This window comes from Zosterops lateralis, assembly GCF_965231275.1.
Source record: "Zosterops lateralis genome assembly, chromosome: Z".
Lineage (NCBI taxonomy): Eukaryota > Metazoa > Chordata > Aves > Passeriformes > Zosteropidae > Zosterops > Zosterops lateralis.
The window spans coordinates 596,489-621,680 of NC_139800.1; the positions used below are offsets into that span (position 1 = coordinate 596,489).

Sequence of the window (25,192 nt, forward strand, 5' to 3'; positions counted from 1 at the left end):
ATTGAATTACGGGGTTTGAACGGTGGCAGCGTTTCCAGGGCTGAAAATACAAATTTTAAACCTCATAAATTCAAAGAAATCCTTTAATTTCTCCCTTTTTTACCTCCTCAAGGTGTTTCTTTTTGAGATTGAAATAAAAATCGCGATTTCGGCGACAAAAAACAGGAAAAAACCCTTTTGGAAAACTTCAATAATCTTCATTTTCCTCATTTTTATTTAAAGGATAAATGATATTTTTGAGATATTTATTTTTTTGTGATATTTATTTATTTATTGCCATATTTATTTTTGTTATTTTTATTTATTTATTGTGATATTTATTTATTGTGATATTTATTTATTGCGATATTTATTTATTTATTGCCATATTTATTTATTTTTTGCCATATTTATTTAATTTTTTGCCATATTTATTTATTTATTGCCATATTTATTTATTGCCATATTTATTTATTTATTTGCCATATTTATTTATTGAAATTTTATATAAATTTATTATAGATTTATTATAAATTTTTATTTGAGAGATAAATGATATTTTTGGGATATTTATTTTTGCCATATTTATTTATTTATTGCCATATTTATTTTCGCCATATTTATTTAATTTTGCCATATTTATTTATTTTTTTGTGATATTTATTTATTTTTTTACAATATTTATTTTTTTGCCCTATTTATTTTTTGCCATATTTATTTATTTTTTGCCATGTTTATTTTTAGTTTTTTTAATTAAAACAAAAATCCACAAAAATAAAAAAAAATTCCCCAAAAAGCCCCCCAAAAATTCCAAAAAAATCCTTTAAAAATCCCCCAAAAATCCCAAAAAATTCCCCCAAAAAATTCCAAAAAAATCCTTTAAAAATCCCCAAAAAATCCCTAAAAATTCCCAAAAAAATCCCCCCAAAAATCCCCCAAAAAAATCCCTAAAAATCCTCCAAAAATTCCAAAAAAATCCCTAAAAAATCCCTAAAAAATCCCCAAAAAATCCCTAAAAATTCCAAAAAAAATCCCCCCAAAAATCCCCCAAAAAATCCCTAAAAATCCTCCAAAAATTCCAAAAAAATCCCTAAAAAATCCTTAAAAAATCCCCCCAAAAATTCCCTAAAAATTCCCAAAAAAAATCCCCCAAAAAATCCCTAAAAAATCCTTTAAAAATCCCCCAAAAATCCCAAAAAATTCCCCCAAAAAATCCCTAAAAAAATCCCCCAAAATCCCTTAAAAATTCCCTAAAAAATCCCCCAAAAAATCCCTAAAAAATCCTTTAAAAATCCCCCAAAAATCCCTAAAAAATCCCCCCAAAAATCCCTAAAAATTCCCTAAAAAATCCACAAAAATAAAAATAAAATCCCCAAAAAATCACCAAAAAACATGAGATTTTTTGGGGGGAATTTTCGGGATTTTGGGGATTTTTCTGGAGATTTTTTTGGGATTTTTTGGGGGATTTTTTGGGATTTTTTGAGAATTTTTTTGGGATTTTTTAGGGATTTTTTGGGGGGATTTTTTGGGGGGATTTTTTGGGGGGATTTTTTTTTTCTGCCCCTTTAAATCCCTTTGTTGATTTTATATTTTTTTTGAAAATTAAATTTAATTCGGAAATCTTGAATAAACAGAGGAAAATTCTCCTGTCTTAAAATTAACCCTTTTAATTTTTTTAGATTTAAAATTTAATCTAATTTAAAAAAAATTAAAAATTTCAATTAAAAAAAAATTAATTTTTTAGATTTAAAATTTAATTCACAAACCAAATTAATGCCCTCACTGACACCCCATAAATTCATTTTTTTAAAATTTTATTTCTATTCTAGATTGGGCAAAATTGAGGATTTTGGGGACAAAATTGAGGATTTTGGGGACAAAATTAAAGATTTTGGGGACAAAATTGAGTTTATTTTTTTTTAATTCCTCAACTTTCTCTTCTCTTATTTAAAGTGCAAAAAAAGTGATTTTTTTTTTTTACTATTTAAAAGATGAAAAAAGGAAGGAAGTGAAAGGAAGGAAATTTTTATTTTTACTTTTATTTTTATTTATTATTATTCATTATTATTTGTTACGATTTATTATTATTTATTTTATTGTTATTTATTATGTAATATTATTTATTATTATTATTTATTTTTAATTTATTATTATTATTTATTATTATTTTTATTTTTTTATTGTTATTATTGTTCTTTTCTATTATTTATTATTATTATTATTTAAAAGAAAAAGTTGTTTGCTCTTATTTATCTAAAAAAATCAACTTGTGGAGTAGTGGATTAATATTATTAATTTAATATTAATATTATTAATAACATTTCAAGCTCAGGATGGGGGAATTATAAGAGATCAGAAATATATTAATATTATTAATTTAATATTAATATTATTAATAACATTTCGCTGCTTTAAACCAAATAAATAACCCGAATTCGATCGGAAAAAAGGCTCAAAAAACCCAAATAACAACTAAAAAATCCTCATTTTTGGGCAAATTTAATTCTGTTTTTACACCCCAAACCGTTTTAGGAACCCACTTGAACCATTTTCCCTTTTTATTTCTGGCTTTATCCCATTTTTTTACCATTTATAGTTTTCCTGAAGGAAAAATTTCTTGGAAATTGTCAAAAAAAAAAAAATTCGTGGCTCGATCTCGGATTTGGGAATTTTTTGGTTTGGAATTGTGAGAAATTGTCGTTGTTGTCTTTGTCGAATGAGGTTCCACCGCCCTGGAGAACGTTGTTGGCAAAAACGGGCGAAAAATGAATTTTCCATGGCAAAAAACGGGTTAAAAATGATTTGGGGCTTTGGGCTCTGTGAGATCCCAATTGGATTTGGGGTTTGGGAATTGGATTTGGGCTTTGGGATCCCCAATTGGATTTGGGGTTTGGGATCCCCAATTGGATTTGGGGTTTGGGAATTGGATTTGGGGTTTGGGATCCCCAATTGGATTTGGGGTTTGGGAATTGGATTTGGGGTTTGGGATCCCCAATTGGATTTGGGGTTTGGGAATTGGATTTGGGGTTTGGGATCCCCAATTGGATTTGGGGTTTGGGATCCCCAGTTGGATTTGGGGTTTGGGAATTGGATTTGGGGTTTGGGATCCCCAGTTGGATTTGGGGTTTGGGATCCCCAATTGGATTTGGGGTTTGGGATCCCCAGTTGGATTTGGGGTTTGGGAATTGGATTTGGGGTTTGGGATCCCCAATTGGATTTGGGGTTTGGGATCCCCAATTTGATTTGGGGTTTGGGATCCCCAATTGGATTTGGGGTTTGGGAATTTGATTTGGGGTTTGGGAATTTGATTTGGGGTTTGGGATCCCCAATTGGATTTGGGGTTTGGGAATTGGATTTGGGGTTTGGGATCCCCAATTTGATTTGGGGTTTGGGATCCCCAATTGGATTTGGGGTTTGGGATCCCAATTGGATTTGGGGTTTGGGAATTGGATTTGGGGTTTGGGAATTGGATTTGGGGTTTGGGATCCCCAATTTGATTTGGGGTTTGGGAATTTGATTTGGGGTTTGGGATCCCCAATTGGATTTGGGGTTTGGGATCCCCAGTTGGATTTGGGGTTTGGGATCCCCAGTTGGATTTGGGGTTTGGGATCCCCAACTGGATTTGGGGTTTGGGATCCCCAATTGGATTTGGGGTTTGGGATCCCCAGTTGGATTTGGGGTTTGGGATCCCCAGTTTGATGTGGGGTTTGGGATCCCCAATTTGATTTGGGGCTTTGGGACTGTGAGATCCCCAATTTGATTTGGGGATTTGAGCACCATGAGAACCCAAATTTGATTTGAAGTTGGGGGAACCTGCTGAGCTTTGGGGACTTTGGGACTGTGAGATCCCAGATTTGATTTGGGCCTCTGGGCACTGTGAGATCCCAAATGCATTTGGGGATTTGGACACTGTGAAATCCTGGCTGGATTTGGGGCTGGGAGAGGTTACTGAGTTCGGGGAGTGTGAGATCCCCGATTTGATTTGGGGCTTTGGGCACTGTGAGATCCCAATTTGATTTGGGGTTTGGGATCCCCAATTTGATTTGGGGCTTTGGGCACTGTGAGATCCCCAAATTTGATTTGGGGATTTGAGCACCATGAGATCCCAAATTTGATTTGGAGTTGGGAGAACCTGCTGAGCTTTGAGGACTTTGGGACTGTGAGATCCCAAATTTGATTTGGAGTTTTGGGCACTGTGAGATCCAGGCTGGATTTGGGGATTTGGGGGCTGTGAGATCCCAAATGCATTTTGGCTTTGGGCACTGTGAGATCTCAAATGCATTTGGGGTTTGGGCACTGTGAGATCCCAGATTTGATTTTGGGCTGGAAGATGTTGAAGAGGCTGCAGAGCTTTGGGCACTGTGAGATCCCCAATTGGATTTGGGGCTTTGGACACTGTGAGATCCCCAGTTTGATTTGGGGTTTTGGGAGTGTGAGATCCCCAATTCCATTTGGGGTTTTGGGTCTGTGGGATCCCAAATTTGATTTGGGGCTTTGGGTCTGTGAGATCCCAGTTTGATTTGGGAACTGTGAGATCCCAAATTTTATTTGGAGCTGGGAGAGGCTGGGGAGGCTTTGGGTCTGTGAGATCCCAAATTTCATTTGGGACTTTGGGATCCCCAGTTTGATTTTGGGAATCCCCACCAGGAAAATAAATTAATTTATTCCCTGACAAAAATAAAAATAAAAAAGAAATGAAATAATTTTAATTTCCACCTCAAAATCCTAAAGAAAATATTCATTTTTTTTGTTCAGCTGTAGAAGAAAGAAGCAGCTCAGGGTCCTGGGGGAGCGCGGGACATCCCAGCCCATCCCGGGTGAGTAAAAATCTGTTTATTTGCCTCTTTTTCTCATTAAAAATCACATTTTTATAGTTCAAAAAAATCCCTAAAAGAGCCCAAAAAAATCCCCCAAAAAATCCTCAAAAGAATCCCCCAAAAATTCAAAAAAAATCCCCAAAAAATCCCTAAAAAATCCTTTAAAAATCCCCAAAAAAATCCTCAAAATATCCCCAAAAAATCCCCAAAAAATCCTCAAAAAAACCTAAAAAAACCCCTCAAAAAAATCCTTAAAAAATCCCCCCAAAAATCCCTAAAAAATCCCCCCAAAAATCCCCAAAAAATCCCCCAAAAATCCCCCCAAAAATACTCAAAAAATCCCCCCAAAATCCCAAAAAAATCCCCCAAAAAATCCCAAAAAAATCCCCAAAAATCCCCCAAAAAATCCTCCAAAAAACCCCAAAAAATCTCTAAAAAATTCCCAAAAAATCCTTCAAAAAATCCTCCTAAAAATCCCCAAAATCCCCCCGAAAATCCTCAAAAAATCACCAAAAAAATCCCGAAAAAATCCTCAAAAAATCCCTAAAAAATCTCCAAAAATCCCCAAAAAATCCCCAAAAATTCCCAAAAAAAAAAAAAAAAATCCCTAAAAAATCCAAAAAAAATGTGGGGTTTTTTTGGGGGGAATTTTCGGGATTTTTGGGATTTTTTGGGGAATTTTTTGGGGGATTTTTCGGGATTTTTGGGGGGATTTTTTGGGGATTTTTTGAGGAATTTTTTGGGAATTTTTTGGGGATTTTTGGAGGATTTTTTGGGAATTTTTTAGAGATTTTTGGAGGATTTTTTTGGGATTTTTTTGGGATTTTTAAAGAGTTTTTTGGGCTTTTTGGGGGATTTTTGGGGGATTTTTGGGGATTTTTTTCGGATTTTTTTGAGAATTTTTTGGGGATGTTTTGAGGATTTTTTGGAGGATTTTTTGGTGATTTTTGGGGGATTTTTAAAGGTTTTTTTGGGGATTTTTGGGGGATTTTTTGGGAGGATTTTTTGGGGGGATTTTTTTGGGGATTTTTTTGGGGATTTTTTTTGGATTTTTTGGGATTTTTTGGGGGATTTTTGGGGATTTTTAGGGGGATTTTTTTGAGGATATTTTTGGAATTTTTTTGGCAATTTTTGAGGAACATCATCCCAACAAAAATTCCCTTTCTCATCCCCCAAATATCAAAAAAAAAATTTCTCTGTAATTTCTCATTCCAACCCAATTATTTTCCCTTCAAGCTGGATTTTTCTGTGTCGTCCCCAAAGTGTAAAATGTAATTTTTTTCCCTTTTTCTCCCGTTTTTTGGCAGAATTTCGGAGATGGGCCTCACTACGAGCACGTGGCCGGCCGAGAGCTCAGCTCTCACGACAATCTTTCTCCTCCTTTTGTCAATTCCAGAATACAAAGTAAGAAAATTTCTTTTTTTATTTGGGGTTGGGGAGAAAAAATGGGCAGGAAATAAAATTTCTTTTTTTTTTTTTTTTTTTTTGTGGGATTTGTTTTCCATCTTTTATTTCTTCAATGGTCGGGATTTTTTATCAAATTAATTTGGTAAAATAGCAAATATTTTTTCTCGTATTTGATGTCTGTGAGTGTGACAACGGTGAGGATTTTATATTTATTTTTATTCCATATTTTATATCTGGGAGTGTGACAATGGTCAGGAATGGAAATAGCAATGGGAATGGAAATGATGATGGCAGTGGCAGTAGGAATGGCAATGACAGTGACAGTGACAGTGGCAATGGCGGTGGCAATGGGAATTGCAATGGGAATGACAATGGGATTGGATGTGACAATGGCAATGGCAATGGGAATAGCAATGACAATGACAATGACAATGGCAAAGACAATGGCAGTGGCAATGGGAATGGCAATGGGAATAGCAATGAGAATGGCAATGGCAGTGACAATGGGAATGGGTGTGGCAATGGCAGTGGCAGTGACAATGGCAGTGGCAATGACAGTGAGAATGACGATGGCAGTGGCTGTGGCAATGACGATGAGAATGGCAGTGACAGTGACAATGGCAATGACAATGGGAATGAGAATGGCAATGACAATGACAATGACAATGGCAGTGGCTGTGGCAATGACGATGAGAATGGCAGTGGCAGTGACAATGGCAGTGACGATGGCAATGGCAGTGGTAATAGCAATGAGAATGGCAGTGGCTGTGACAACAGCAATGACCATGACAGTGGCAATGGCAGTGCCAATGACAATGGAGATGGCAATGACAGTGGCCATGACAGTGGCAATGGGAATGACAATGGCAATGGCAATGAGAATGGCAATGGGAATAGCAATGAGAATAGCAGTGGGAATGACAGTGGCAATGGCAGTGCCAATGACAATGGAGATGGCAATGACAGTGGCCATGACAGTGGCAATGGGAATGACAATGGCAATGGCAATGAGAATGGCAATGGGAATAGCAATGAGAATAGCAGTGGGAATGACAGTGGCAATGGCAGTGCCAATGACAATGGAGATGGCAATGACAGTGGCCATGACAGTGGCAATGGGAATGAGAATGGCAATGGGAATAGCAATGAGAATAGCAGTGGGAATGACAGTGGCAATGGCCATGGCAGTGGCGGTCGCAGTGACGATGACAGTTCCAGAGGCAATGGGAATGACAATGGCAATGGCAGTGACAATGGGAATGGGAATAGCAATGAGAATGACAGTGGCAATGATAATGGGAATGGCCATGACAAAGGCAGTGACAATGGCAACAACAATGGGAATGGCAGTGGCTGTGACAGTGGCAGTGGCAGTTACAATGGCAATGGCAGTGGCAATGGGGATAGATGTGGCAATGGCTGTGACAGTGACAGTGACAGTGGCAATGGGAATGACAGTGGCAGTAGCAGTGACAATGACAATGGAGATGGCAATGGCATTGACAATGACAATGGCCATGACAGTTGCAATGGGAATGACAGTGGCAGTGGCTATGGCAATGACCATGGCAATGGCAATGAGAATGGAAGTGGGAATGGCAGTGACAATGGCAATGACAATGGCCATGACAGTAGCAATGACAATGGCAATGGCAATGGCAATGGCAAAGGGAATGACATGGCAGTGGCGATGACAATGGGAATGGCAGTGGCAATGGGAATGGCCATGGCAATGACAATGGCCATGACAGTGGCAGTGGCAGTGACAATGGCCATGACAATGGCAGAGGCAATGGCAATTGGAATGACAGTGGCAATGGGAATAGCAATGACAATGGCAATGGGAATGATAATGGCAATGGCCATGACAGTGGCAGTGGCTGTGGCAGTGGCAGTGGCAATGACAATGGCCATGACAATGGCAGTGGCAATGGGAATAGCAATGAGAATGACAGTGGCAGTGACAGTGGCAATGGCCATGACAGTGGCAATGGCAATGACCGTGAGAATGGCAGTGGCAATGGGAATAGATATGGCAATGGCAATGGCTATGACACTGACAGTGGCAGTGGCAATGACAATGGCAATGACAGTGGCAGTGACAATGGCATTGACAATGAGAATGGCAATGGGAATAGCAATGAGAATGGCAGTGGCTGTGACCATGGCAATGGAAATGGCAATGGCAATGGCAATGACCATGGCAGCGGCAGTGACAGTGGCAATGAGAATGGCAGTGACAATGGCCATGACAATGAGAATGCAGTGGGAATTGCAGTGGCAATGGCAGTGGGAATAGCAAGGACAATGGGAATGGCAGTGACAATGGCAGTGGCAATGGGGATGGCAATGAGAATGACAATGGCAGTGACAATGGCAATGAGAATGACAGTGGCTGTGACCATGGCAGTGGCAATAGGAATAGGAATGACAGTGGCAATGACAATGGCCATGACAGTGACAGTGACAGTGGCAGTGACAGTGACAGTGGCAGTGACAGTGGCAGTGACAATGGCAATGGGATTGGATGTGGCAATGGTAAAGGGAATGGCAGTGGGAATAGCAATGACAGTGGCAGTGGCAATGACAATGGCAGTGACAGTGGCAGTGACAGTGACAGTGGCAGTGACAATGGCAATGGGATTGGATGTGGCAATGGTAAAGGGAATGGCAATGGAAATAGCAATGGCAGCGGGATTAACAATGGAAATGGCCATGACAGTGGCAATGGCAGTGACAGTGGGAATGGCAGTGGCAGTGACAATGACAGTTTCAGAGGCAGTGGCAATGACAACGGCCATGACAGTGACAATAGCCATGACAATGGCAATGACAATGGCAACGGCAACGGGAATGGCAGTGGCAATGGCAGTGGGAAAGGAAAATGATGATGGCAGTGACAATGACAGTGGCCATGACAATGACAATGGGAATGACAGTGACAATGACAATGACAATGACACCACCACCAACCCCACTGTGTCCCCTCATTGTCACCCCCACTCCCATTCCCAGATCTCCCCTCTGTGAACCACTTTCCCCTATTTAAACCACCTCTCATCGAGGAGAAAAAACTCCTTTAAAACCCTTGTAGAATTTTTTCTGTAAAACATTTTCCTGCCAGAAAAAACCTCCAGGAACATCGGAACAACAAATTGTTTTCCCAAATTCTTCCCATCCCTCCTTGACTTTATCCAGCAGGAATATTTCAATTTTTATTTCCAGTGATTTTCACTTGTGCCCATCATTAATAAGATTTTTAATGAAATTTTCCTTCAGAGAAAAACCAGGATTTTTTAACAAATTAGTGAAGTTTAAAAAAAAAAAATTGGGATGAAATCCCCCTTAAAAATCCCAATTTTTTATCAATTCAATGGGGGAAAATGCCCCTTAAAAATCCCAATTTTTTATCAATTCAATGGGGGAAATAGAAAGAAAAAGAGTTTGGGGTGGAGAAAGTGGATTTTTTGCAGGTTTTTTTTCTCTGTGCAAAAGGCAGGAGAAAAGGGAGGTTTTGATTTTTTTTTTAGGGAAAAATCTTTTAGGAAAAAGCAAAAAATCTTTTAGAAAGAAGCAAAAAATCTTTTAGGAAATGAGAGAAAATTTTTTAGGAAAAAGCAGAAAATCTTTTAGGAAAGATCAGATTTTTTTTTTAGGGAAAAGAAGAAAATTTTTAAGGAAAGAAGCAAAAAATCCTTTAGGAAAAAAGCAAAAACTCCTTTAAGGAGAAGTGAAGTGATGGGGTCACCACTGACCAATCCAGGCCTGACCAATCCATGACTGACCAATCCATGGGGTCACCACTGACCAATCCAGGCCAGACCAATCCATGCCAGACCAATCCATGGGGTCACCACTAACCAATCCAGGCCAATCCAGGCCTGACCAATCCAGGCCAGCAGTGATGGGGTCAACACTGACCAATCCAGGCCAGACCAATCCATGGGGTCACCACTGATCAATCCAGGCCAGACCAATCCATGACTGACCAATCCATGGGGTCACCACTGACCAATCCAGGCCAATCCAGGCCTGACCAATCCAGGCCAGCAGCCATGGGGTCACCACTGACCAAGCCAGGCCAGACCAATCCATGCCAGACCAATCCATGGGGTCACCACTGACCAATCCAGGCCAATCCAGGCCTGACCAATCCAGGCTAGCAGCCATGGGGTCAACACTGACCAATCCAGGCCTGACCAATCCATGGGGTCACCACTGACCAATCCAGGCCAGACCAATCCATTCCAACAGCCATGGGGTCAACACTGACCGACCAATCCATGCCAGACCAATCCATGGGGTCACCACTGACCAATCCAGGCCTGACCAATCCAGGCCTGACCAATCCATGGGGTCACCACTGACCAATCCAGGCCAAGCCAGGCCTGACCAATCCAGGCCTGACCAATCCATGGGGTCACCACTGACCAATCCAGGCCTGACCAATCCATGGGGTCACCACTGACCAATCCAGGCCAAGCCAGGCCTGACCAATCCAGGCCTGACCAATCCATGGGGTCACCACTGACCAATCCAGGCCAAGCCAGGCCAGACCAATCCATGCCAGACCAATCCAGGCCAGACCAATCCATGGGGTCACCACTGACCAATCCAGACCAATCCAGGCCAGACCAATCCATTCCAACAGCCATGGGGTCATCCCTGACTGACCAATCCATGCCAGACCAATCCATGCCTGACCAATCCAGGCCTGACCAATCCAGGCCTGACCAATCCAGGCCTGACCAATCCATGGGGTCACCACTGACCAATTCAGGCCAAGCCAGGCCAGGCCAATCCAGGCCAGACCAATCCATGCCAGACCAATCCAGGCCAGACCAATCCATGCCAGCAGTGATGGGGGTCACCACTGACCAATCCAGGCCAATCCAGGCCAGACCAATCCATGCCTGACCAATCCATGCCTGACCAATCGAGGCCAAGCCAGGCCAGACCAATCCAGGCCAGACCAATCCATTCCAACAGCCATGGGGTCAACACTGACTGACCAATCCAGGCCAGACCAGTCCATGGGGTCACCACTGACTGACCAATCCAGGCCAGACCAATCCATGGGGTCACCACTGACTGACCAATCCTTGCCAACAGTGATGGGTCATCTCTGACTGACCAATCCATGCCTGACCAATCCATGCCAGACCAATCCATGCCAGACCAATCCATGCCTGACCAATCCAGGCCAGCAGTGATGGCGTCACCACTGACCAATCCAGGCCAATCCATGCCTGACCAATCCAGGCCAGCAGTGATGGCGTCACCACTGACCAATCCAGGCCAAGCCAGGCCAGACCAATCCATGCCTGACCAATCCATTCCAACAGCCATGGGGTCATCCCTGACTGACCATTCCCTGCCAGCCCAATCCCTGTGGCCACTCCTGGCTGTCCATGCCATGCCAGACCAATGGGGTCAACACTGACTGACCATGCCAAGCCAATCCAGACCAATCCTTGTCAACAGCCATGGGGTCACCACTGACTGACCAACCCATGTCAGACCAATTCCCGTGTCCACCCCTGAGTGCCCATTCCCCGTGTCCACCCCTGGATTCCCGTGCCGAGCCGTGCCGTGTGTGCCAGCAGAGATCCGGGCGTTGCCGCGCGGCTGCGCCGCACCTGGGCCCTTCAGCTGTGATTGATGGAGCTGCTCGTGTGGAATGGGCCCATCTGGTGCTGCCACTGCTGTTCCTGCTCATTTCCCTGCTCTGGGCTCCCTCCCCTGCTCCCTCTCCCTCCCCTTCTCTCTGTTCTCTTCTCCCTCCCCTCCTCCCTTCTCCCTTTGCTGTTCCCTTTTCCCTGTTCCCTTTTTCTTGTTCCCTTCTCCCTTCTCCCTTCTCCCTTTCCCTCCCTTGTTCCCTTTTCCCTTCCGTTCTCCCTTCTCCTTTTTCCCTTTTCCCTTCTTCCCGTTTCCCTTCTCCCTGTTCCCTTTTCTCTTCCTTTTTCCTTGTTCCCTTTTCCCTTTTCCTTGTTCCTTCTCCGTTCCCAGTTCCCTTCTCCCTTTTCCCTGTTCCCTTCTTCTTGTTCCCTGTTCCCTTCTCTCTGTTCCCTTCCCTTCTCCCTCCTCTCTTCCCTTTCCTTGTTCCCTTTCCCTGTTCCCTTTTCCCTTCCCCCTCCCCAGTTCTTTTCTCCCTGTTCCTTTTTTCCTCCCCTATTCCCTTCTCCCTTTTCCCTGTTCCTTTTTCCCTTTTCCCTGTTCCCTTCTCCCTTCACTGTTCCCTTTTCCTTGTTCCCCTTTCCCTCTTCCCCTTCCCCTTCTTTCTCTTCTTTCCCTTTTCCCTTTTCCCTTTTTCCTGTTCCCTTCTCAGTTCCCTTTTCCCTCCTTGGTTCCCTTTTCCTTGTCCTTTTCCCCTTTTCCCTTTTCCCTTCTCCTTTCCCTTCTTTCCCTTTCCCTCATTCCCTTCTCCCTCCCCAGTTCCCTTTTCCCTGTTCCCTTCTCCCTGCTCCTTTTTCCCTGTTCCCTTTTCCCTGTTCCCTTTTCCCTGTTCCCTTTTCCCAGTTCCCTTCTCCCTGTTCCCTTTTCCCTGTTCCCTTTTCCCATTCCCTTCTCTCTTCCCTGTTCCCTTTTCCTCATTCCATTCCCGTTTCCCAATTCCCTTTTCCCCTCCCTTGTTCCCTTTTCCCTGTTCCCTTTTCCGCTTTCCCTTCTCCCTTTTCCCCTTTCCCCTTTTCCCTTTTCCCTTTATCCCTTTTTTCCCCTTTTTCCCGTCTCCCTTCTCGCTTTTTTCCCTTTTTTTTCCCTTTTCCCCTTTTCCTTTTTTCCCTTTCCCCCTTTTTTCCCTCCTTTTCTCCCCTTCCCCCTTTTTCCCCTCCTTTTTTTCCTTCTCCCCTTTTTTTCCCCTTTTCCCTTTTTTCCTTTTCCCCTTTTTTCCCTTTTTCCCTTTTTCCCTTTTTCCCCTCCTTTTTTTCCCTCCTTTTTTTCCCCTTCTCCCTTTTTTCCCCCTTTTCCCCTTTTCCCTTTTCCCTTTTCCCTTTTTCCCTTCTCCCTTCTCCCTTTTTCCCCTTTTCCCCTTTTCCTTTTTTTCCCTTTTTTCCCTTTCCCCTTTTTCCCTTTCCCCCCTTTTTTCCCTCCTTTTTTTCCCCTTCTCCCTTTTTTCCCCTTTTCCCCTTTTTTTTCCCTTTTCCCCTTTTTCCCTTTCCCCCTTTTTTCCCCCTTTTTCCTTTTTCCTTTTTCTGCTTTTTTTCCCTTTTTCCCCTTTTCTCCCTTTCCCCCCTTTTTTCCCTTCTACCCTTTTTTCCCCCTTTATCCCTTTTTTCCCCCTTTTTCCCTTTTCCCTTTTTTCCCTTTTCTCTTTTCCCTTCTCCTTTTCCCCCCATTTTTCCCTTTTTTCCCTCCTTTTATTCCCCATTTTCCCCCCTTTTTTTCCCCTTTTTTCCCCCCATTTTTTCCCCATTTTTCCCCCTTTTTTCCCCCTTTTTTCCCCCCATTTTTTCCCATTTTATTCCATTTTATTCCCATTTTTTCCCATTTTTGGCCAGCAATTCCCTTTCCTGTCCCGGAGCCAAAGCTTAATTAAAGCCGCCGCCGTCATTCCATTCTAATTAACCGTGGCATTAATTAAAACCCCAGAAAAACCAAATTATTTAGCACTAAAAAGAGAAAAAAAAATATCATTTAAGACGAGTCGTGAATAGAAAAATAAAGATTTTTATTATGGGGAATAAGGAAAAAACAGCGAGAAAAAATAAGGGGTTTTTGGGGATTTTTTGGGATATTTTTTGGGATTTTTTGGGGGATTTTTTGGGGGATTTTTGGGGGATTTTTTTGGGATTTTTTTGGGATATTTTGAGGATATTTTGGAGGATTTTTGGGGGGATTTTTAGGGATTTTTGGGGATTTTTTTGGGATTTTTTGGGATTTTTTTGGGGGATTTTTTGTGGATTTTTTTGGGATTTTTGGGGGATTTTTTGTGGATTTTTTTGGGATTTTTTTGGTATTTTTTTGGGATTATTTTTTGGGATTTTTTTGGCGATTTTTTGGGGGATTTTTTGGGATTTTTGGGGGATTTTTTTGGGGATTTTTTTGTGATTTTTTTAGGGATTTTTTGGGGATTTTTTTGCGATTTTTTGGGGATTTTTTTGGGGATTTTTGGGGATTTTTTGGGGGGGATTTTTTTAGTTTTTATTTTATTTTTGGGGGGATTTTTTTGGGGATTTTTTTAGGATTTTTTTAGGGATTTTTTGGGGGGTTTTTTTTGGATTTTTTGGGGGGATTTTTTGGGGATTTTTTGGGGATTTTTTTGTGATATTTTTGGGGATTTTTTGGGGGGATTTTTTGGGGGATTTTTTGGGGATTTTTTGGTGATTTTTTTAGGGATTTTTGGGGGGATTTTTTGCGATTTTTTGGGGATTTTTTTGTGATTTTTTGGGGATTTTTTTGGGGATTTTTGGGGGATTTTTTTGTGATATTTTTGGGGATTTTTTGGGGATTTTTTGTGATATTTTTGGGGATTTTTTTGGGGATTTTTTTGTGATATTTTTGGGGATTTTTGGGGGATTTTTTTGTGATATTTTTGGGGATTTTTTGGGGATTTTTTGTGATATTTTTGGGGATTTTTTTGTGATATTTTTGGGGATTTTTTTGGGGATTTTTTTGTGATATTTTTGGGGATTTTTTGGGGGGGTTTTTAGGGATTTTTTGGGGATGTTTTTGTGATTTTATTTAGGATTTTTTTTAGGATATCGTTTAGAATTTTATCATTTTTTCCTTCCCAAAAACTAAACCAACTCCAAACCCTTTGCTGGATTTTTGGGCCGTTCCAGCTGCGATTCATCATCATCAACCGCCACAATTAACGACATTTCCACAAAGGCAACGATGCAAATGAAGGAGCCAAATTTGCATTTCTGCACCTCAAGCTTGGAATTAATGGGGAAAAAAAAACAAAACAAAAAAATTGGATCCGTTTCAGTTTGAATTCCCTGATGGGGATAAAATAAAATAAAAATATAAAATATAAAAATATAAAATAAAAGATAAAAATTAAAATAAAAAAATAAAAAATAATAAGGGGATTTTGTAATTTTTTTATTATTTTTTTTGTAATTTTTTGGTGGTTTTTTTTTTTTATTTTTTATTTTTTATTATTTTTGGGGGTTTTTTGTTGTAATTTTGGGGGTTTTTTTTGTAATTTGGGGATTTTTTTGGGGTTTCTTTCTAATTTTTGGGGGGTTTTTTTTGTAATATTTTTTTGGGTTTTTTTAATTATTTTGGGGGGTTTTTTGTATTTGTAAATTATTTTTGTTGTATTTTTTTGTAATTTTTTTTGTATTTTTTTGTATTTTTTTCTTTTTTTTGTATTTTTTAATTATTTTTTTGTATATTTTTTGTGGGTTTTTTGTAATTTTTTTGTATTTTTTTTATTTTTTGGTTTTTTTTGTATTTTTTGTATTTTTTTGTATTTTTTGGGGTTTTTTTTGTATATTTTAATTTTATTATTTTTTATTATTTATTATTTTTTAATTATTTTTTGTATTTTTTGTATTTTTTTTGTATTTTTTGTATTTTTTTGGTTTTCTTGTATATTTTAATTTTATTATTTTTTATTATTTATTATTATTTTTTATTATTTTTTTTTATTTTTGGGGGTTTTTTTGGTATTTTTTTATTTTTGGGGGGTTTTTTTGTATTTTTTTGTATTGTATTTTTTTGTATTTTTTCGTATTTTTTATTATTTTTTTAATTTCTAATTTGTATTTTATTACTTTTTAATATATCTTTTCATTTTTTATTTTTTTGTATTTTCTGTATTTTTTATTTTTTTAATTTCTTAATTATATTTTATTATTTTTTAATATTTATTTTCTTTTTTTTGTATTTTTTGTATTTTTTTTAAATTTCTTAATTATTTCTTATTATTTTTTAATATTTATTTTCCTTTTTTTTGGTTTTTTTTTGGGTTTTTTTGTATTGTTTTATTATTTTTTAAAATTTTTTTATTATTTTTCGTGGGTTTTTTTGTTATTTTTAAAATTTTTTTTAATAATATTTTTTTATATTTCGAAATTTTTTTGTATCTTTTTAAGTTTTTTATTATTTTTTATTTTTTTAATTTATTATTTTTTATTTTTAAAATTTATTTTCGTATTTTTATTAATTTTTGGTGGGTTTAAAAAATTTTTTTATTATTTTTATTTTATTTTTTGGGGGGGTTTTTTTTGTGGAGTTTTTGCTGTTGGAAAAGTCAAGTGTGAGGCGGGAATTGCATCGAGAGACAGAAATAAATAAACACAACAAGGGGGGGAAAATATAATATAATATAATATAATATAATATAATATAATATAATATAATATAATATAATACAATATAATATAATAATATAACTCCCAAAAGTTCTCTCAAAAGAATCCCCAAAAAATTCCCAAAGTTCCCAAAAAATCCCCAAAAAAATCCCCAAAATTCTCTCCAAAAATCCCCAAAAAATCTCCAAAAAAATCCCCAAAAAATCCCCAAAATTCTCTCCAAAAATCCCCAAAAAATCCCCAAAAAAATCCCAAAAAATTCCCCCAAAAATCCCCAAAATTCCTAATTAATCTAATTAATAATTTAATAATTAATAAATAAATTGAATTCAGTATTTTTGGGACCAAAACCTTGATTTTTGGGGGTTTTTAAAAATAAATATTTAATGGTTTTTATTAGGAAAAATTAGGAATTTTGGGGATTTTTTGGGGAATTTTGGGAATTTTTTGGGAATTTTTTGGGAATTTTTTGGGAATTTTGGGGATTTTTTGGGGATTTTTTTGAGAGAATTTTTGGGGATTTTTTTTTGGATTTTTTGGGAATTTTTTGGGGATTTTTTTGAGAGAAATTTTGGGAGTTTTTTTGGGGATTTTTGGGAATTTTTTGGGATTTTTTTGGGAATTTTTGGGGATTTTATGGGGGAATTTTGGGGATTTTTGGGGGATTTTTGGAGAGAATTTTGGGGATTTTAGGGGGGAAATTTGGGGGATTTTTTGGGGAATTTTTTGGAGAATTTTTGGAGTTTTTTGGGGAAATTATTATTTTAATTTCATTTATTATCATTTATTATCAATAATAATCAATAATAATTGAATCTTATTATTATTTATATTTTTAATTATTTGTAATTATTAATATTATTGTCATTTATCAGTCACCGATTATTATTTCTTAATATTTCTGCTTTATTATTTATTATTTAGAATAAATTATTATTCATTATTGTATTTTATTAATTAATTATTATTCTATTATTGTAATTTATCAATTATCAATTCTCATTTATTTTCATTGTTCATAATTTATAAATTCTTTATTATTGGATTTTATTATTTAATTTTTATTCTATTCCCGTTTTCCAAATTTCTCATCATTATCCCTTCTATTGTATTGATTATCGATTATTGATTATCGATTATTGATTATTGATTTATTCATTGCTGGATTTCAGTCCATATTTATTATTTAATTCTCATTTACCAATCATTATTTCTCATTATTTATTAATTCCATTCTATTGATTGTCAATTATCAATTATCGACTATTGATTATTGATTATTGATTATTAGGTTTTATTAATTCTTATTTATTACATAATTCTCCTTCATCAATTATTAATTATCATTATTTATTATCCCTTCCACTCTATTGATTATCGATTATAGATTATCGATTATCGATTATTAATTATCGATTATTGATTATCGATTATCGATTATTCCATTCCCTTTACAATGAAAAAAAATATTTTAAAAAACCCAAATATTTTACAGCCAAAACCTCAAAATTCCCCTTTTTAAATTAATTTTTTTTGCCTTTTTTTCTCAATAATTTCCTTTGAAATTTTGAATTTTTTCTTCTATTTTTTGACTTTTTTCTTCCAAAATCCTCCAAAAAAATTTAATTTTACTTTTTTCATTTTAATTTCGTTTTCTTTCATTTTAATTTGATTTTGTTTCATTTTAAATGAATTTTCTTTAATTTTATTTGATTTTTTTTAATTTTAATAGAATTTTTTTAAATTTTAATTAAATTTAATTTCGTTTTAATTGAATTTTATTAAATTTTAATTAAATTTTATTTAATTTTTTCTGTCTCCAGGTAAATCCTACCGAGATTCCTCCAACCTGAGCTGCCCCCAGGTGGGTTTTATTATTAATTAATTAGTTATTAATTAATAATATTATTATTAATAATAATAATTCTTATTATTCCCAAAACTGGGGAAACTGAGGCACAAACTGGGGGGAAACTGAGGCACAAAAAGGGAAATTTTTACCCCCAAAATCCCCAAATTTTCATCCCTAAAAATCCCAAATTCTCATCCCTAAAATCCCAAATTTTCATCCTTAAAATCCCAAATTTTTACTCATAAAATCACAAATTTTCATCCCTAAAATTTCCAAATTTTTACCTCTAAAATCCCAAGTTTTTTTTCCTTAAAATCCCAAATTTTTATTCGTAAAATCTCGAATTTTCATCCCTAAACTCCCAAATTTTCATCTCTAAAATCACAATTTTTTACCCCTAAAATCCCAATTTTTTTTATCCTTAAAACCACAATTTTTTATCCATAAAATCTCCAAATTTTTACCCTTAAAATCCCAAATTTTTATCCTTAAAATCCCAAATTTTTTTCCTTAAAATCCCCAATTTTTTTCCTTAAAATCCCAAATTTTTACTCATAAAATCTCGAATTTTTATCCCAAATTTTTATCTCAAGTTTGGGATGACCCAGTTGGGTTTAACCCACCCAAGTTTAACTTTAACCCAAATTTAACCCACCCAAGTTTAACCAACCCAAGTTTAACCCACCCAAGTTTGACTCACCCAAGTTTAACCCACCCAAATTTAACTCAGTTGGATTTAACCCAGTTGAGTTTAACCCACCCAAGTTTAACCCACCCAAATTTAACTTTAACCCAAATTTAACCCACCCAAGTTTAACCAACCAAAGTTTAACCCGCCCAGGTTTAACCAGCCAAGTTTAACCCACCCAAAGTGACCGAGTTAAGGGTTAACCCACCCAGGTTTAACCCACCCAAATTTAACTTTAACCCAAGTTTAACCCACCCAAGTTTAACCAGCCCAGGTTTAACCCACCCAGGTTTTTAACCCACCCATATTTAACCCACCCAAGTTTGACTCACCCAGGTTTAACCCACCCAAATTTAACTTTAACCCAAGTTTAACCCACCCAGGTTTAACTCAGTTGGATTTAACCCAGTTGAGTTTAACCCACCCAGATTTAACCCACCCAAGTTTAACCCAAATTTAACCAACCCAAATTTAACCAGCCCAGGTTTAACCAAGTTGAGTTTAACCCACCCAAATTTAACCCACCCAAATTTAACCCACCCAAGTTTAACCAACCCAAGTTTAACCCACCCAGGTTTAACCAGCCAAGTTTAACCCACCCAAAGTGACCGAGTTAAGGGTTAAACCAGTTGGGTTTAACCCACCCAAATTTAACTTTAACCCAAGTTTAACCAGCCAAGTTTAAGCCACACAAGTTTAACCCACCCAGGTTTAACTCAGTTGGATTTAACCCAGTTGAGTTTAACCCACCCAAGTTTAACCCACCCAAGTTTAACCCACCCAAGTTTAACTTTAACCCAATTTTGACCCACCCAAGTTTAACCCACCCAGGTTTAACCAGCCAAGTCTAACCCACCCACAGTGACCGAGTTAAGGGTTAACCCAGTTGGGTTTAACCCACCCAGATTTAACTTTAACCCAAATTTAACCCACCCAAGTTTAACCCACCCAAGTTTAACCCACCCAGGTTTAACTCAGTTGGATTTAACCCAGTTGGGTTTAACCCACCCAGATTTAACCCACCCAAGTTTAACCCAAATTTAACCAACCCAAATTTAACCAGCCCAGGTTTAACCAAGTTGAGTTTAACCCACCCAAGTTTAACTTTAACCCAAATTTAACCCACCCAAGTTTAACCCACCCAGATTTAACTCAGTTGGATTTAACCCAGTTGGGTTTAACCCACCCAACTTTAACTTTAACCCAAGTTTAACCCACCCAAAGTGACCGAGTTAAGGGTTAACCCAGTTGGGTTTAACCCACCCAAGTTTAACCCACCCAAATTTAACTTTAACCCAAACTTAACCCACCCAGGTTTAACCAAGTTGAGTTTAACCCACCCAAGTTTAACCCAAGTTTAACCCACCCAAATTTAACCCACCCAAGTTTAACCAGCCCAGGTTTAACCCACCCAAATTTAACCAACCCATATTTAACCCACCCAAGTTTGACTCACCCAGGTTTAACCCACCCAGGTTTAACTTTAACCCAAATTTAACCCACCCAAATTTAACCCACCCAAGTTTAACCCACCCAAATTTAACCCACCCAGATTTAACTCAGTTGGATTTAACCCAGTTGGGTTTAACCCACCCAACTTTAACCCAAGTTTAACCCACCCAAAGTGACCGAGTTAAGGGTTAACCCAGTTGAGTTTAACCCACCCAGGTTTAACCCACCCAAATTTAACTTTAACCCAAATTTAACCCACCCAGGTTTAACCAAGTTGAGTTTAATCCACCCAAGTTTAACCCAAATTTAACCCACCCAAATTTAACTCAGCTGGATTTAACCCAGTTGGGTTTAACCCACCCAAATTTAACTTTAACCCACCCAGGTTTAACCCACCCAGGTTTAACTCAGTTGGATTTAACCCACCCCCGTTAACCAGGTTAGTTAACCCACCCCCATCCCACCCCCCCCCCCGGAGCTGCAGCTGCTGCAGGAACATAATTAGTCTCATTAAGGAGCCTCATTTGCATATGAACGAGCCCGAGCCGAGCCTGATTGGAATTTTAATTAGGGCAGGAAAAAAAAATCTCAATTTGTGCCGTTAATTGGGGCGGGGTTGGGCTTTGAGGCCAAAAAAAATCCTGAAAAAGGGGCACAAAAAGAGGAGAAAAAGAGGCAAAAAGAGGCAAAAAAAGAGGCCAAAAAGAGGCAAAAAAGGAGCAAAAAAAGGATCAAAAAAAGGAATTAAAAAAGGCAAAAAAAGAGCCCAAAAAGAGCCAAAAAAAGGACCAAAAAGGAGCCCAAAAAGAGCCCAAAAAGGATCAAAAAAAGGACCTAAAAAGGAGCCCAAAAAGAGCCCAAAAAGAGCAAAAAAGGAGCAAAAAAAGGAACTAAAAAGAGGCAAAAAAGAGCCAAAAAAGGATCCTAAAGAGAGGCAAAAAGGACCAAAAAAGAACCCAAAAAGAGCCCAAAAATTATCCCAAAAAGAGCCCAAAAAGGACCCAAAGAGAGCCCAAAAATGATCAAAAAAGGACCTAAAAAGGAGCCCAAAATGAGCCAAAAAAGGACCAAAAAAGAGGCAAAAAAGAGCCCAAAAAGAGCCCAAAAAGGATCCCAAAATTATCCCAAAAAGAGCCAAAAAAGGACCCAGAAAGGGCCCAAAAAGAGCCCAAAAAGTGCCCAAAAAGAGCAAAAAAAGGATCCCAAAAAGAGCCAAAAAAGAGCCCGAAAAGAGCCCAAAAAAAGCCCCAAAAAGAGCCCAAAAAGGATCAAAAAAAGGACCTAAAAAGGAGCCCAAAAAGAGCCCAAAAAGGGCTCAAAAAGGAGCCCAAAAAAAGCCCAAAAAGAGCCCAAAAATTATCCCAAAAAGAGCCCAAAAAGGACCTAAAGAAGAGACCAAAAAGGATCCCAAAAAGAGCCCAAAAAAACCCCAAAAAGGGCCCAAAAAGGGCTCAAAAAGGAGCCCAAAAAAAGCCCAAAAAGAGCCCAAAAAGGATCCCAAAAAGGACCCAAAAATAACGAAAAAATGAACACAAAATGAGTCCAAAAAGAGCCCAAAAAGAGCCCAAAAAGGATCCCAAAAAATCCCAAAAAGGATCAAAAAAGGATCCCAAAAAGGATCCCAAAAAGAGCCCAAAAAGGGTCCAAAATGAGCCCAAAAAGAGCAAAAAAAGGATCCCAAAAAAGCCAAAAAGAGCCCAAAAAGGAGCAAAAAAAGGACCTAAAAAGGACCCCAAAAAGAGCCCAAAAAGGGCCCAAAAAGAGCCAAAAAAGGATCCCAAAAATGATCAAAAAAGGATCCCAAAAAGAGCCCAAAAGGAGCCCAAAAGGAACCAAAAAAGAGCCCAAAAAGAGTCCAAAAAGGGCCCAAAAAGAGCCCAAAAAGAGCCAAAAAAGGATCCCTAAAGGAGCCCAAAAAGAGCCAAAAAAGAGCCCCAAAATATCCAAAAAAAACCCAAAAAGAGCCCAAAAAGAGCCCCAAAAAGGATTCAAAAGGAGCCCAAAAATCCCCCAAAAAAGCCCAAAAAGAGCCCAAAAAAGGAGCTCAAAAAGAGCCAAAAAAGAGCCCAAAAAGGAGCCCAAAAAGAGCCAAAAAAGGACCAAAAAAAAGACACAAAAAGAGCCCAAAATAGCCCAAAAAGAGCCCAAAAAGGACCCAAAAATAACGAAAAAATGAGCACAAAATGAGCCCAAAAAGAGCAAAAAAGGATCCCAAAAAGAGCCCAAAAGGAGCCCAAAAAAGAGCCCAAAAAGGGCTCAAAAAGGGCGCAAAAAGATCCCAAAAACATCCCAAAAAGAGACCAAAAAGGATCCCCAAAAGAGCCCAAAAATTATCCCAAAAAGGACGAAAAAAGGATCCCAAAAAGAGCCAAAAAAGGATCAAAAAGAGCCTAAAAAGGATCCCAAAAAGGGCCCAAAAAGGACCCCAAAAAATCCTAAAAAGAGCCCAAGAATTATCCCAAAAAGAGTGTAAAAAAGCCAAAAAAGGAGCCCAAAAAGAGCCAAAAAAGAGCCAAAAAAGGATCAAAAAAAGGACCTAAAAAGGACCCCAAAAAGGGCCCAAAAAGGATCCCAAAAAGGATCCCAAAAAAAGCCAAAAAGGGCCCAAAAAGAGTCCAAAAAGAGCCCAAAAATTATCCCAAAAATACCCAAACAAGGATCAAAAAAAGGACCTAAAAAGGATCCCAAAAAGGACCCCAAAAAGAGCCAAAAAAGATCCCAAAAAGAGCCCAAAAAGAGGCCAAAAGGAGCCCAAAAAAGATCAAAAAAGAGCCCAAAAAGAGGCGAAAAAGGATCCCAAAAAAAGCCAAAAAGAGCCCAAAAACCCCCAAAAATTATCCCAAAAAGAGCCCAAAAAGGATCCCAAAAAGGATCCAAAAAAGAGCCCAAAAAAGGACCCCAAAAATGGGCCAATCCCATGTAAAATCAAACCCATTGATCCCTATGGGAATTTCTATTGGCCAATCCCATATCAAACCCAATTCATTGATCCCTATTGGAAAATCCCATATCAAACCCAATCTATTGATCCTTATTGGCTAATCCCAATCCATTGATCTCTATTGGAAAATCCCATATCAAACCCAATTCATTGATCCCTATTGGAAAATCCCGTATCAAACCCAATCCATTGATCCCTATTGGAAAATCCCGTATCAAACCCAATCCATTGATCCCTATTGGAAAATCCCATATCAAACCCAATCCATTGATCTCTATTGGGCCAATCCCAATCCATTGATCCCTATTGGAATCCTTATTGGAAAATCCCATCTATTGATCCCTATTGGAAAATCCCATCTAAAATCCCATATAAAGCTCAATTTATTGATCCCTATTGGAAAATCCCATATCAAACCCAACCCATTGATCCCTATTGGAATCCCTATTGGAAAATCCCATCTATTGATCCCTATTGGAAAATCCCATCTAAAATCCCATCGAAAACTCAATCTATTGATCCCAATTGTGTCAATCCCATATAAAACCCAATCTATTGATCCCTATTGGACCAATCCCATACAAAACTCCATCTATTGATCCCTATTGGAAAATCCCATATAAAACTCAATGCATTGATCCCTATTGGAATCTCTATTGGCCAATCCCATATCAAACCCAATCCATTGATCCCTATTGGAAAATCCCAATCCATTGATCCCTATTGGAAAATCCCATTAAAAATCCAATCTATTGATCCCAATTGAGTTGATCTCATATAAAACCAAATCTATTGATCCCCATTGGTTCGATCCCATATCAAACCCAATCCATTGATCCCTATTGGGCCAATCCCAATCCATTGATCCCTATTGGAAAATCCCGTATCAAACCCAATCTATTGATCCCTATTGGAAAATCCCGTATAAAACTCAATTTATTGATCCCTATTGGCCAATCCCATATCAAACCCAATCTATTGATCCCTATTGGAAAATCCCATATAAAACCCAATCTATTGATCCCTATTGGAAAATCCCATATAAAACCCAATCTATTGATCCCTATTGGAAAATCCCATTAAAAATCCAATCTATTGATCCCAATTGAGTTGATCTCATATAAAACCAAATCTATTGATCCCCATTGGTTCGATCCCATATAAAACCCAATCTATTGATCCCTATTGGGCCAATCCCAATCTATTGATCCCTATTGGGCCAATCCCATATCAAACCCAATTATTGATCCGCATTGGGCCAATCCCAATCCATTGATCCCAATTAGGCCAATCCCATACAAAACCCAATTATTGATCCGCATTGGTTCGATCCCATACAAACCCCAATTTATTGATCCGATTTATTCCGAATCTCCCCCATTTTTTTCCCAAAGCCCCGAATCCCTCTGGGGGCTGTTTTTATGGTCAGGATTGAGGTTTTTAGTGTAATTTTTGTGTCCCCACAGCAGAGTCTCCTGGGCGGGGAGCTGGAGCTGGGCGCGGCCTCGGCGCTGTCCCCGACCAAAGGGGGGGCACAGTTTTATCAATTCGGGGCCGGCGCGCGGCGGAGAGCCCTGCACGCCGCCTCCATGGGTGAGTAACGACAGAATAATCCAAAAATAATCCACAAATTCCCAAAAATCCTAAAAATCCCAATGGTCCCAGAGATCCCAATGGTCCCAATGATCCCAATGGTGTCAATGATCCAAATAATCCAAAAATCAAAAGAATCAATTCGGGGCCAGCCATGGGTGAGTAATGCCAAAAATAATCCAGAAATTCCCAAAAATC

General features: G+C 38.2%; 1 protein-coding gene across 10 annotated transcripts in view; it reads left to right on the forward strand.

Moving 5' to 3' along the window:
• Window positions 1-25,192, forward strand: part of LOC310922836 (transcription factor 4-like) — a 71,703-nt gene that overhangs the window by 14,025 nt on the left and 32,486 nt on the right. For 9 of the 10 annotated variants that reach the window (XM_083883711.1, XM_083883709.1, XM_083883715.1 and 6 more), the window contains 4 exons: window positions 4,735-4,796; window positions 6,104-6,200; window positions 18,292-18,332; window positions 24,868-24,994. In XM_083883711.1, the coding sequence (XP_083739837.1) occupies window positions 4,735-4,796; window positions 6,104-6,200; window positions 18,292-18,332; window positions 24,868-24,994 (327 nt within the window). The remainder of the gene's footprint in view (window positions 1-4,734; window positions 4,797-6,103; window positions 6,201-18,291; window positions 18,333-24,867; window positions 24,995-25,192) is intronic. The other variant, XM_083883714.1, reaches the window with a different exon arrangement.